Source organism: Ranitomeya imitator, chromosome 1, assembly GCF_032444005.1.
Source record: "Ranitomeya imitator isolate aRanImi1 chromosome 1, aRanImi1.pri, whole genome shotgun sequence".
Lineage (NCBI taxonomy): Eukaryota > Metazoa > Chordata > Amphibia > Anura > Dendrobatidae > Ranitomeya > Ranitomeya imitator.
In genome coordinates, this window is record NC_091282.1 from 878,369,180 (window position 1) to 878,383,521 (window position 14,342).

The following is a 14,342-nucleotide window of genomic DNA, read 5'->3' on the forward strand; positions in this document are numbered from 1 at the left end:
GGGCCTCCGAAAAATGCAGTTACCGGTAAGTAACTTAATACTTTTTGCTCCTTCATTACGGTGCTCTCAGATTATATAGCAAAAACCTAGTGACAGATTCCCTTCAATACAAAAGCCTAATTTAAACAATAGGTCATTTTTTGATGACACATTCCCCTTAAGTTGAAGTTTTTTTTGTTATTTTATCCTCAAAGCTGGTGACAACCATTATGACTCCCACAATGTCACCTTCCTAAAAATACTAATTATTTAGAAAAAGTTAGATTAGTTGTTCAGGTATCTAGAGACCCATACAATATCTCTACACATAGAAGTCATCAAAAGCCAAACAGAAACAGAATTTGCAAAATTAGAAAATTGACACTTAAAAAGGATCTCTCATCTCTTCAGCAAATATTTGTATTCTTTCTTAAATATATTTGGAGCACCTTTTCACTTAACTCTGCAATTATGCTGTTTCTCTGATACTTCTCTGAGAAATGCATAATTTAGATGACAGAATGAGAAAAGGTGGTGAATTTTTGTTTGCTTATGATAAGTTTAAGGGGTTGTGCAGCTGACACATTTGTTTTATTAAATAAAACTAACATATCGGGCCCAATTAATCAAGACCGATATTATTTACGCCAGTCTTGAACTGGAGGTGTACTGGAGTCAAATGCTTCTGATTCATGAAGAAGCATACGCCTCCTCATGAATCAGGACAGCTGGTTTTAATGTGCACCTCACCACAGACCCTACTCCAAGACCCGCTGAACTAAGATTTGTGGTGTAGTGAAAGACTTCGATCGTCATGAATTTAATGAGCGATGGTCGCCCCATTTCAGCTCCGCCCAATGAGCCGGGTGAAAATGGCATGACAACACAAAATGTCACAATATTTTAGTGTAACCTTGAGTTGCGGAAACATTTTTTTGAATTTCCATATAGTATTTTTGGGCTAGAATACTTGATGATTCGGACCCATTGTGTTTAAACCTGCTTTACTTTAGAAGATCTAAGCTCATTCACCCTGAAATGATGTGTTGACTTCCATCTAATTTATTCCTTATATTCAGACTTCCTATCTAAGCAAAATATATCCAGTTATATCCAATTTAATGTACAGTATATAAGTGATGGGTGCTTAAGTTCATAATGATCTGATCTGTGTAATTTGAGGTATTTAATTCATTGCTGTAACCAGTGATAGAAACAGGTCTGGATAAATTGCTAAAACACCACTGCAGCATTTTTTTTCAGCACTGAAGTGGAACTTTAAATGTAATCTCCCCACTGCTGGTCAAATATACGCACCTTCTGGCTGCTTCATCTTTTACCAACGCCGATCTGGCCCTCGGCACCATCTTGTGCCAGTAACTTCCGACTGGCTGAAAGTCAGAAGTTACATCACAAGAGCTCAATGCAAGTCTGTGAGAGCCAGAACAAGGCTCTTATAGTGATGTATTGAAAAGTGACCTCTTGCTCGCTCCATGAAGCACTGGAGAAGCCGGCAGGTTACTTTTTGCTGGACACCAAAGAAAGCAACGATGGAAAAGTATAAATGCAGCAGGTGAGTGTGAGACAGGGGGCAAGGGAATTATATTTAAAGCACCACTATAGCGGTGCAATAAAAATATATGCTGGAGTGGTGCATTAACAGTTTTTTCATCAAGTTTTGTTTTCAGCTCCTGATGTATAACTGGAGAAGCATTTCTGAAGCTGGACAGATAACAATAACCAATTCTTAGAAAAATACTGAAAAAATAGAACTGTAATTCTGAACGTAAGGGAAGAGTTAAATTCTGAATTTTAAAAATCTGAATTTATCAGATACGCGTAACTATATGTTTAGCAAGTAAGGAGCTTGGCACTCAAATTTCAGTGAATAAAACAATTTATTTAAGTGTCAATCCAAATAGTTGTGCATGTCGCATTGCTAACAGCACTGCACTTGCCAGATCATAAGAACTCACGATACGGCAATCACTTCTGAAGAAGGTCCAACTTTAGAACTGAAACGTTAACAACTATTTGGTTTTCCACTAAAATAAATTGTTTAATTCACTGCAATGTGAGTGCCAAGTTTCTTACTTGCTTGACAACGGCTTGGAACCCTTCTTGAGCACCTAATCTACAACCAGAGAGTGCCGTATACTTCTACAGTATATTTCCTGTTTGATCATTCTATATTGTTCCGATTTCCCTACTGACATATAATTCACTTATTAAATAACTATTGAAATAGTATATTACTAAAATTTACTATTCATCAGGCAGCCCCTTCCTGTTATGCCATTTTTGCATTTGAGGCTCCATAAGTTCTGTTACCTCATTTGTGGCCCTGTTTGTTAGTTAACAAGTTACCACTGGGTGTTTCCAGCTAGGGGTGTCCATTCAGCTTTTCTAGTATTAGATACCCAGTTGTTAAGGTATTTATTAATATTCAGGTGTAAACCTAAAGTTATTTTGATAGCAGGTCACTTATTTAGAAGAGGTCTTGTGAGTGTGGTCTTTCAAGAGGTCTTGTGAGAGTGGTGTCACATGATAGATAAGGTGCATGAACCCTAAAACTCATTCATTTTATAGTGACATTATGTGAATGTTTAACTGGTTGTCCTAATATTAGTTTTTAGGCCTCCCCTTAAAGGGAATCTGTCAGCAGGTTTTGCTATGTAATTTGAAGACAGGATGAGGTAAAAGTTAAAATACAGATTTCATCCTTTTCTCTCTTATCAAGCTCTGTGGTTTTGTTTGTTTGCAGTTATTGCTTTAGCACCAGTAGATTATCATTGCTGGAACACAGTAGAGTGTGCAAGCTAGTCTGAAAAACCCCCTCTTGTGATAGGCAGCTCACGGTCTATGGACATTGCATACACAGAGCCTTGTGTGGGCAGGGTTAGCTTCCTCTGCTCTGCTTCATGCTAAATCTAAAACTCTGATTATGTCAGAACAGCTGCACCCAGTAAACTACAATACATCGTTGGATTAATCTTCTCTTTACTTACATCAGGCTGTTCTCACATGAGGTGGCAAAACCTGCTGACAGATTTCCTTTAAGGCTGTGCAGTGGTTCCTATTTCCGCATAGGACATGAATAAACATGGTGCACACTGGGTACGTCAATTGCAGAGGCCGATATCCTGTATGTGTCCTATCATACTGTAATTAATAGTACATGTGTATGATATCTACAAGGTTTCAGGCATCCGATGCGGAAATCAGAGGTGCTCCTAAAATGGCAAAAAGCAGTAGATTTAATTTTGTTGTAGGAAACAAGAAGACCAATATCATTTTAACTTCCTAAACTAATTTTTTCCTATAAGGAAAAAATTAGTAAACGCTATAGTCATCATACAGAGTTACACCTTATAGCTACTTTTTAATAGATTCATAGATTTTTCTTATCATGTACAAAAAAAATAAAAAAAATATCTTGCAGAATACTAAAATGAGCATAAACATGTAACATTTAGCTGCCTGGATATGTATTGTAGAGCTTTAAGTTTACACAGAATATATACCTTTAGCACTTCTCTATAGTTAATGCAAATATACAGTATGTTCATAGAAAATATCTTCTTTGTTAAAGCTGCCATATGGATAATTGAAGTTAGTGTGAAAACCATAATATCTAAGCTGTACAAGTAGTGTTTAGTGGCACAGTTATACCACAAAATTATTCATTGACAATAAAAGGCATGTGCGACAGCACCAAATGTCCTAATTATATTGATGCGCGTCTGCCTAAGTAGAGTTGACCGCTTATCGCCAATACTATAATCCAGCATAAAAGTGTAGTGATACCATCCAAATCCAGCTATTTGCTTTTATTCTGCAATGGGTCAAAATGCTGTTACTCCTATTTCTGTATTGTTTTGGTAAAAAAAAAAACAACAAAGAACCAATGGTTTTCGAAAAAGTCCCTGTTCTCGACTGCAGTTTAAAAAAACAAACTGTGCTTTATTCACAGACCCCAATCCATACTGACTCTCCGTCATTACTCCCGGTGTCTGGCATTGTCTTCAGTGCTGCCATTTGCAGACAATAACAGTGACTCCATGCTGGACCTGGAGAGAGTAAGTACAGGACAGATTGTTTTTTGTTTTTTTAAACAAACTGCAGCAGGGAGAGAGGGATTTTCGGGAACTGGAAAATTCCTTTAAGAATTTGATTTGGATGTCAAATTTCTTCTGTGTTAAACAATCCATTGATTTCCTTTCTTGGAAACCAATTGATGAATTGTTTATTCTGTGAATAAGGTCCTAGAAGTGCTATACTGACGATTTAAAAAAAAAAAAAATCAGAAAAATGCTACATTCGTAAACACATAGTAGTATGAACGAAACTATACTATATGATACAGACCATGTGACATAGGTTTTGTGATATTTTTTGGCCTGTTTCACATACTTGGAAAAGTAGATAAATTGACAAGTGTAGTGCAAGTTAAACTGGGATTTTGTCGCAAAAACTAACAGATTTTTTGAGATTGAAAAAAGGCTTTTTTTTCTGAATTCACATGACTAGAATCACCTTTGCAGTGAAAACAGCTTTGATTGAAAAAAACCGTATTTCCTTCAAATACAGCAAATGTTATGCGTAAGGCTGCCGTAACACTAGCAGTATTTGGTCAGTATTTTACATCAGTATTTGTAAGCCAAAACCAGGAGTGGAATAATTAGAGGAAAAGTATAATAGAAACACGTCACCACTTCTGTATTTATCACCCACTCCTGGTTTTGGCTTACAGATACTGAGGTAAAATACTGACCGAATACTGATAGTGTGGTGGCAGCCTTAGACCCGCTGCATGCAGCTTAGAGCAGATACTCATACTATTGTGTATTACTAATTGGCATTACTATTATTACTATGATTATTACTATATTACTAATTACTATTGGCATTACTGGAACTTAGAAATATGATTACAAGAATAAAAGCCATATTAATTGGTAACATATTATCAAGTCACGTTTTCCCAGGAGAGCTAGTACTGACAAAGCTGGAACTGCATCAGCACCAGAGGTGAGTATAAGGCCACTTTCAAATGTTCAGTATTTGGTCCGTACTTTACATCAGTATTTGTAAGCCAAAACCAGGCGTGGAACAGTCAGTGGAAAAGTATAATGGAAACATGTCACCACTTCTGTATTTATCACCCACTCCTGGTTTTGGCTTACAGGTACTGAGGTAAAATACTGACCAAAGGGTAAGTTCACAAGTTTTTTTCAGCATGCTTTCCTTGGTTTCTATTGTGTTCTTTGTGCGTTTTTGCTGCGGCTTTGGCATACAAGATTTGTCTCTTGTGCATGCTGATAAAGCTTAGTGTTAAAAAAAAAGTCCTATTCCATAGAATCAGATTTTGGCACAAAAACACAGCAAAACCCGATACAGGCATTTTTGGTGCATTTTTTAAGCGTTTTTTCACCACCCATTCATTTCAATGGGTGAAAAATGCTGGAAAAACACTGAAAGAAGTGACATGCTCCATTGTGCAAAAAACATGCAAAGCACAAAATACTGATGATAAAAAGACAATGTGTGTGCATGAGATTTCTGAAATATCCTTCCTAGGCTTTGGTGGTACTGTAAAACGCAGCTAAAATTTGCATAAAAAAATGCTGCAAAAACGCCTAGTGTGTACTTAAAGCCGGGGTCACACTTGCGAGTTCAATGAGAAAAACAAGCACAAGTCTCTCACATCAATACGCAGCACTGCCGCTGGCACTCGGGACCGGAGTGTGCGGCTGCATGAATTTCTATACAGCTGAACACTCCAGTCACGAATGCCGGCAGCAGGTATTGATGTGAGAGACTTGCCCGAGTTTCTCGCATTGCACTCACAAGTGTGACACCGGCCTAATACTGGATATGTGAACCTGGCCTAACTGTTATTATTTTACTGGGTAGGGGTTAGCATAGGGAATCAGATGGCTGTGTCCGATTAGTGGACAACCTCTTTAAAGTCAAAGCAGGTAAAACCTCGAGGAACTGAAGACATGGCACAATAAAGCCTCCCAAACCTTAGTTAATTTTTTCCAGTGCCATGTCCCTTAACAAGACTCCAGCTGATGCCTTTACTGCTATAACAGAGAAGTCCTGTCCTGAGCCACTTCCGATTCAATATATATATATATATACATACAGTATATATATATATATATAATATACTCAAACAATACCACATAATGTTACGTTGAATATTTCTATGCAGGATTCTACAATGACACTAGTGATGATGAGGAATGGATAAAGTTAGAGCGTATAATTACTTTAGTGTCTAAGGCCTGTCCCACACGTCCAGATAATTCCGGTACCGGAAAAATCGGTACCGGAGTTATCCGTGTCCGTGTGCTTACCTGGCACATCAGTGTGGCACACGTGCGGCAGCCGTGTGCCGTCCGTGTGCCGACTGGGTACCACACGCACTGTGCAGGAGACAGCGCTAGCGTTAAGCGCTGTCCCCTGCTTTGGGTGCTGAATCCAGAATTCATTCCTTCTTCCCAGCAGCGTTCGCTGGAGAGAATGAATGAAAAATCATTGTTTTTTTTTTGTGTATTTAAAATAAAGTTCCCGGTAATCTCCCCCCTCCCTCCCCCTGTGCGCCCGCCCGCTGGCATTAAAATACTTACCCGGCTCCCTCGGCGCTCCCATCCTCTCAGCGTCGCAGCTCTTCCTGTATGAGCGGTCACGTGGTGCCGCACATTACATTGATGAATATGTGGCTCCACCCCTATGGGAGGTGGAGCCGCATATTCATCACTGCTTTTAACCATCTGAGAGTTTGAAAACCTTGAAGTGCTTAAAAGAAGTGACATGTTCATTCTTTGGGAGCCTTTGTTTGGAAACCGTAGCTATATACAGCTCTGGCAAAAATTAAGAGACCACCACATCAAAACCCTGTCATGGGCAGCCCAATCCCCAGATCTGAACCCCATTGAAAACCTCTGGAATGTAATCAGGAGGATGATGGATAGTCACAAGCCAGCAAACAAAGAAGAACTGCTTACATTTTTTGCACCAAAAGCAGTGTGAAAGACTGGTGGAAAGCATGCCAAAACGCATGAAAGATGTGAGTAAAAATCATGGTTATACAACAAAATATTGATTTCTGAATTCTTCCCAAGTTACAACATTAGCATTGTTTTTTTCTAAATGATTATGAACTTGTTTTATTTGCATTATTTGAGGTCTGAAAGCACTGTTTTTTTTAATTTTGACCATTTTTCAGGAAAAAAATACTAAATTTATTGCTTGGAAATTTGGAGACATGTTGTTAGACGTTTATACAATAAAAGAACAATTTACATTTTACTGAAAAATATACATACAAAGAGAAAAATCAGACAAACTGAACATTTTGTAGTGGTCTCTTAATTTTTGCAAGAGTTGTATACTCGAAAGTATAGTGAAAAAATGAAGACAAATCTGTAAAGTAAACATTGGCGTTTACCATTTTTGTCTTAAAAAACTCTATATTATAAAGATGCTGTGTGCACATACCCTCACCGGGTGTTTTTTACAACCTGAAGTGGAAAAATAAGCCTCAAAAGATTGAACATATGACCAGCATAGTGGTTTTCCAATGAAAATTAATAGTGATTTTTTTTTTGTCATTTTTCAGGTGGTTAATTTTTTTTAATTTACCCACGCCAAACAATTCCTCAAAAAACACTGTGCGCACATACCTTTAGAATTCTAAATGCAGTTGTACATTTTCACCATTGTGGCACTGGCTTAGCTGTATAAGGCTACCTACTAGTGATGAGCAAGTATATTCATTACTCGGGTGGTCTCTGAGTATTTGTAACTGCTCGGAAATGTAGTTTTTGTTGCCTCAGCTGCATGATTTACAGCTGATAGACAGCCTGATTACATGTGGGGATTCCCTAGCAACCAGGAAACCCCCACATATACTCAGGTTAGCTAGCAGCTGTAAATCATGCAGTTGCATCAACAAAAACTAAATCTCCGAGCAGTTACAAATATTCGGAGACCACTCAAGCGTTCTCGGGAAAACCGGAGCAACGAGTATACTCGCTCATCACTACTACCTACTAATATATATAGATAGGTAAATAATACACGGCTGACTCAATTACTGGCCCTGGAGTCATGGAGATGACATTGCACTAAGCTTCAATAATGTAAATGTACAGAACATATATGCATGTGATCACTAATAATAAAAATTCTAGAAAATGCATTTCCCCAAAAAACTAGGAAATCTTTTCCTGTAATACATTTTGTTAAACCAATTGTTATTGCTAATTGATTGATATTTGTGATCTTGTGCAGGTAAATTGTTAATCTATTTCCACATATTGGGCCTAATTTATAAAAAATACTGACTTGATATCAACCAGTGAAATTCAAAGCTGTCAATTTTCCACATCCTGATCAAATTCTGATTAGATCTAGTGATATAACTATAATTCTTGCAGGGGTGGCAGAAGGAGCTGGATTCTGGTGCCAAGTGAGGTCTAAAAGGTTCCAGAGCTTAGGGAGGCCAAAAGAGTTCCTTTAGTCCATATGAAAATACAAAATGTGTTAAAGATAGTTTGAGGGCATGTTGAAAATTTTGCATTGGAGCCAAAAGGCTCAAATTTAGCCATTGATTGGATCCGCAACAAGTTCACAACTTTGTATCTGCACTAGTTTAAGATGAGGGCCCAACATTTATATTACATATATTATTTATAGGAGTGGATAGATAGGAGGGATATCGCAAAGTTAAAATAATAGTGTCCCTCCTACGTGGGCTGAGGTCTTAATTGCGCACATAATTACCAGCCAAATTTACTCTCACAATCACAGCCAATAGTTGCACCATAATCAAGTACTGCTATTGTTAAGTAGCAAATTAGCCTCAATATCATCATAGGGTGTCTACAGTGCAATATAATAGTGATACACTAGTGCCGTAATGTAATATGGCAGTGAGAAGTCTGTGGTCACCTGGATGGCTGCACTCATTGACCATCAAGACACCAGACTAAGAATGGTGGAGAGGGGTCGGATACATTTGGCACCAGGCGAAGTTTGTACAGGTTTCATAACAGCTTTTTTCGCAGGGATGATACTTTCTGTAAGAATTATTTTTCCAACCTTGCTGTTGGATTATTTTCACATTTCCAGACTACTGTTGAATCAAATTGCTGTTCCAAGCTCTAAACATAATGGTCTCGAAAAAACTCATAGAAGTAACACTGATGTTTTAAAAAAAAATGATTTGTCTTTTGCAGTCCTAGGTTATTTCAGTTGGAGAAATAACACTTCAGTTCATATTCTCCTTGTCCTTTACATAGTCTTGTTGGTTCACATTACAATTGGTCTGTTTGATACTCAGAGATATCAGACATGTTTTCAGACATGCTGTTTAAGATTTCTTGGTGCTGCTGGTTCTCAACACAAATTATTTCAAACCTGCAGTGTCTGAACTCCACGGCCAACGTGCCAAAAAAGGTTATGAAACACATGACAAGGACCCATTGTACTCTTGGTGCGTAGATATTAAGTTTTTTCCATTCGAAGATAAAATCTGGACAAACTTGATGTCAAGGAAATCAAAAAATTAAAAAGATAGAATTCTTAGAAAAAATGGTTGGCTCATGCAAGATTGTATTAGTCAATATAATAAAATCAATTGAAGTTTGTGAGTTGCAAAATATAAGAAAGTTCATTGTAATGCTGTGGGTTATCACCAGTATCACCTGTATATAAAAAAACTAGTCTTCTGTAATCTGTTTTACGCTATGTCTACATGGCGATATGTGTCATACGACATTGAGATTGTTGTGTTGCATTATGACATGGCGTCTATGGATTTCCTACGGCGGCACATTGTGACTTACGAACGAGATGGAAATGTTTTCAAATGTGTTGGATTTTCTGTAACACGATACTCAGACACAGACTTTACTTCAAGTCACATGTGACTGTAACGTGCATGTGACACCTGTAATGTAGCCTTTTTAACAATTTTTTTGTAACTTTAAATGGATATAAATACCGTATTTATTAATTTGATGGATGGACCGTACAATCCATGCACTTTACCATTTACCTTTCGTGTCTCCCCTATTTCCTCATAGATTGTAAGCGTACAAGCAGGGCCCTCAGTCCTCATTATCTATTGAGTTATGTGTTATTCTGTAATGTCTATTGTATGCACAAGTCCCCTCTAAAATGTAAAATTCTGTGGAATATGCTGGCGCTATAGAAATAAAAATTATTATTATTATTAATAAAGGGAACCTGTCACAGGGTTTTCCCAATATAAACTATGGCCACCAACTTTAAAGCCTCTTTTACAGCAGAGTAGCAAGATGCATACAGGACCCAAATTCCCTTTGCAAAGCCCCAAAAATACATTTTATAATCCCCCATATGGCATGATCTGGTCCGATGAGTGACCTTGGATTTGCTTTGGTGCCTCCTCTCTTGTCTCATTTCATGTGGATGACACATTCTACATCATCCCCACAGTGTCGTATGGGGGGGTGGGGGAATTATAAAAGGTATTTTTTGGGCTATGCAGAGGGGTTTGGGACTTATATACATCTTGCTATACTAGGTGGTGATCCTAGTTTATATTGGGAAAACCTGGTGACAGGTAAAATAGATACGTGAAGGCAAGTTGCACAGATGTTTTAGGTCACGTGAAAATTGCTGACACTCCACACATTGCCATGTAGCCTCTGCCTTATTTTGGCACCTCATTGTAGAAATGCTGCAGAAATGTCCGCAGTATTTCCGCAACTCCTTGCCGCGGGTAAAACGCATGCAGAATTTGCATGCAATATACTGCAAAACACAAGCGTTTTGCAAGCATTTTTAGCTTGCAGAATGCTTGTGTTTTCCGGGCGATTTGAAGCATCACTTGGAAAAGTGATTGACAGGTTGGTCACACTTGGCAAGCATAGTGCTTGACAAGGGTGACCAACTTTTTACTATTGATGCTGCCTATGTAAAAGACAGAATGTTAAAAATAATAAAAAAATAAAAAATATGGTTATTCTCACCCTCCGACAGCCCCCAATCTCCTCAGTGGCTCTCCCGGTACATTCCGTTCCCAGGGAAGCTTTGCGTGAAGGACCTTTTGTGACGTCACGGTCGCGTGACCGCGACTTTATCCCAGGTCCTTCGCGCAATGCACCCCTGGGAACGGAAGCCGCCTCATGCACCACTGAGAGGCAGGAGGACTCCGGGGCCATAAGATGGTAAGTATATCCTTATTTTTTATTTTAATTCTTTTTTTTTAACAGAAATATGGTTCCCAGTGCCTGAACGAGAGTCTCCTCTCCTGCAGACCCTGGGTACCATCCGCACATGAAGCGCTCACTTTACGCATGGTGGGCATAGTCACATGCGTAAAGTGAGCATTTCAATGCAATCCTATGTCTGCAAAATCACCGTGATTCCGCAGAAATAATGAAAATGCTGCGGATTTTACCTCGATGCGATTCTGCAGCTGGAAAATCCGCAACATGGGCACAGCAACTGCGGAATCCCGTAGGATTGCATGGGAATGCGGTTTTTAAGCGTTTTAATGCGTTTCTGCTGCGGCAAAAAATGCAGTAGAAACGCATAGAAAACGCAACATGGGAACACAGCCTTAAAAATCTGTAAATTATTACTGAAAACTAATTCAACTACAATGCACTTTTTTCATACTTTGTAGCTATGATAACAAAAATGGCACATGGGCAGCTAAATGCTCCAATAGTAATAATATGTAGGTGAGAAAAGATGTTACCACAAAATACCTGGAAATTTGTTGTATTGGTTAATATCCGCTCTATCAAATAAGACACCAGTAAGGAAAGGTATTTCGGTCACTCAGTCATGAAACCAAATGCATTACAAGATGAAACAATCATAATACCAAAAAAGTTGGGACTCTGTGTAAAATGTAAAGAAAACAAGAATGTTATGATTTGGAAATCATTACATATTTTATCCACAACAAAACATAGTCACAGATCAGAAGGTGAAAATTACACATGGAACTCACTTAGAAATTGATGGCAGCAACTCATGCCATGTCTACCATTGTGTAGCATCTCCTACAACAGTCAGTGTGTCACGGTGGTAATTCGCATGCCTTCTCAGCGCCACCCTACTCACCATGCAGCTTCACCTTGTGTCAGGCCGCCTCGCCGAGCTTGCTCCTCGCAGAACTCACCAGTACTGCTGCATCTACATTTGGTTTCAATTTAGCTTTAGGGGGCATAGCCGGTCTCTGCAGGAATTTAAACTTGCTGTATCCTAAGATTAGGTTCCCTGGCTTATCCCGTGCCAGCATGGTCTGTATTAGGAAGCTCCTCCCATCACTCTTTGCCCGTACGTTGGCTCCTAGCCTGCTAGCACCCGCTTATGCATTTTGTCTTCTGTTATCGACCCGGCTTGTTTAACCATCCTGACTGACCTCTCTGCTCCTGACCTCGGCTACATGTATAAAATCTGTGTTGCCTGCGATGACCTTGGATTGTCATCTTTGTCTTTGCCCTTCTGTACCTCGTAACTGCACCTCTGACCCTCGGGTAAGCTGCTGCCTTCCCGGCAACTGCCCTGGACTGATACCTAGTATCTACCGGCAGTCCAGCCTATCCTCGCCACCAAAGGCTCTACTGAAGATCCGGTAGACACTTAGTCATGCTCCACCAGGGTAAGCCCGGACCGTGGCATAGTGGGTCCACACCTACCAGCATTACACTGTGCATGTCTGGGAAGTAAGGAGACCAACTGCTGCAGTTATATTTTCCCATTCTTGTCTGGCGTTGGATTCTAGCTACTGAACAGTAGAGATGAGCGGTGTTTGAGTCGAACTGTTCGCCAATTTCAAATTTGAGCTGTTTTAGGCGGTGTTCGAGTCGATCGACGAACTCGAACAATTTGCTTAAAATTCAGCTGTCCGAGTTTCTGTTCCATAACTGTTCGTTCACCAAAAGCCTAACTGGATTTTAACATTAAAACTGTTTATCAATGTTAATGGACTGTTTCAGTGTATAGTGTGCGGGAAGGGGGGGGGGGCAGGGGACAGATATGTGTTGAAATAATGCCGATCTCCATTTTTTTTCCTTCCTGTATTTACAGTGGGGCGGTGCAGTCTCTCAGCCTATCAGCAGTGCACACACACGTGTGATGCACACAAGCAAGGGCATGTGTCATTGGCTGTGTATGTCACATGTCTTTGCCCTATAAGAACCATCCATTTTCCCCATCACCACCATTTCCTCACTGCTGCAGCTTAGTGTTAGATGGCACCGCTGCTGCTGTGGCTGCTATACAGTATAAGGCCGCCGTCACACATGCGAGTTTTACGGACGTAAGAGCGCAGAATCGACGTCCGTAAAACTCGCAAAAAATACGGCACAATTATTCTCTATGCCCCTGCTCCTATTTGCCGTATTTTACTGATCAGTATTATACGGCTTTCTACGGCCGTACAAAATCGCAGCATGCTGCGTTTGTCACCGTACTGCGCAAGAAATACGCCAATGAAAGTCTATGGAAGCGTGAAAAATACGGATTACACACGGACAAGCAGTGTGACTTGCGAGAAATACGCAGCGCTGTTAGAGAGAAAAGCCGGTAATTCAGAGCGGTGTACAGTAAAATCACACTGACAGCTTACAGTAGAATAGGTAGAATAAATGTGTACACATAGAATAGGTATATATATATATATGTCAGTGAGACACATATATGTATATATATTAATATTTATTCCAGCGCTAGACAGCTTGAAAGCCGGTAATTCAATTACCGGCTTTTTCCTTCTCCTTCCTAAAACCCGACATGATTTGAGACATGGTTTACATACAGTAAACCATGTCTTCTCTCCATTTTTTTTGCAGATTCCACACTACTAATGTCAGTAGTGTGTATCTGCAAAATTTGGCCGTTCTAGCTCTTAAAATAAAGGGTTAAATGGCGGAAAAAATTGGCGTGGGCTCCCGCGCAATTTTCTCCGCCAGAGTAGTAAAGCCAGTGACTGAGGGCAGATATTAATAGCCTGGAGAGGGTCCACGGTTATTGGCCCCCCCCTGGCTAAAAATATCTGCCCCCAGCCACCCCAGAAAAGGCACATCTGGAAGATGCGCCTATTCTGGCACTTGGCCACTCTCTTCCCATTCCCGTGTAGCGGTGGGATATGGGGTAATGAAGGGTTAATGCCACCTTGCTATTGTAAGGTGACATTAAGCCTAATTAATAATGGAGAGGCGTCAATTATGACACCTATCCATTATTAATCCAATACTAGTAAAGGGTTAAATAAAACACAAACACATTATTTAAAATTATTTTAATGAAATAAAAACAATGGTTGTTGCAGTATTTTATTCAACGCC

The 14,342-nt window shown here is 39.5% G+C and overlaps 1 protein-coding gene across 1 annotated transcript in view; it reads right to left on the reverse strand.

Moving 5' to 3' along the window:
• Nucleotides 1-6,538: 6,538 nt before the first annotated feature.
• TMEM150C (transmembrane protein 150C) overlaps nucleotides 6,539-14,342 on the reverse strand; it is a 334,089-nt gene continuing 326,285 nt past the window's right edge. Inside the window, exon 9 of the mRNA XM_069742934.1 lies at nucleotides 6,539-9,526. Coding sequence (XP_069599035.1) covers nucleotides 9,309-9,526 — 218 coding nt within the window. The 3' untranslated portion in view covers nucleotides 6,539-9,308. The remainder of the gene's footprint in view (nucleotides 9,527-14,342) is intronic.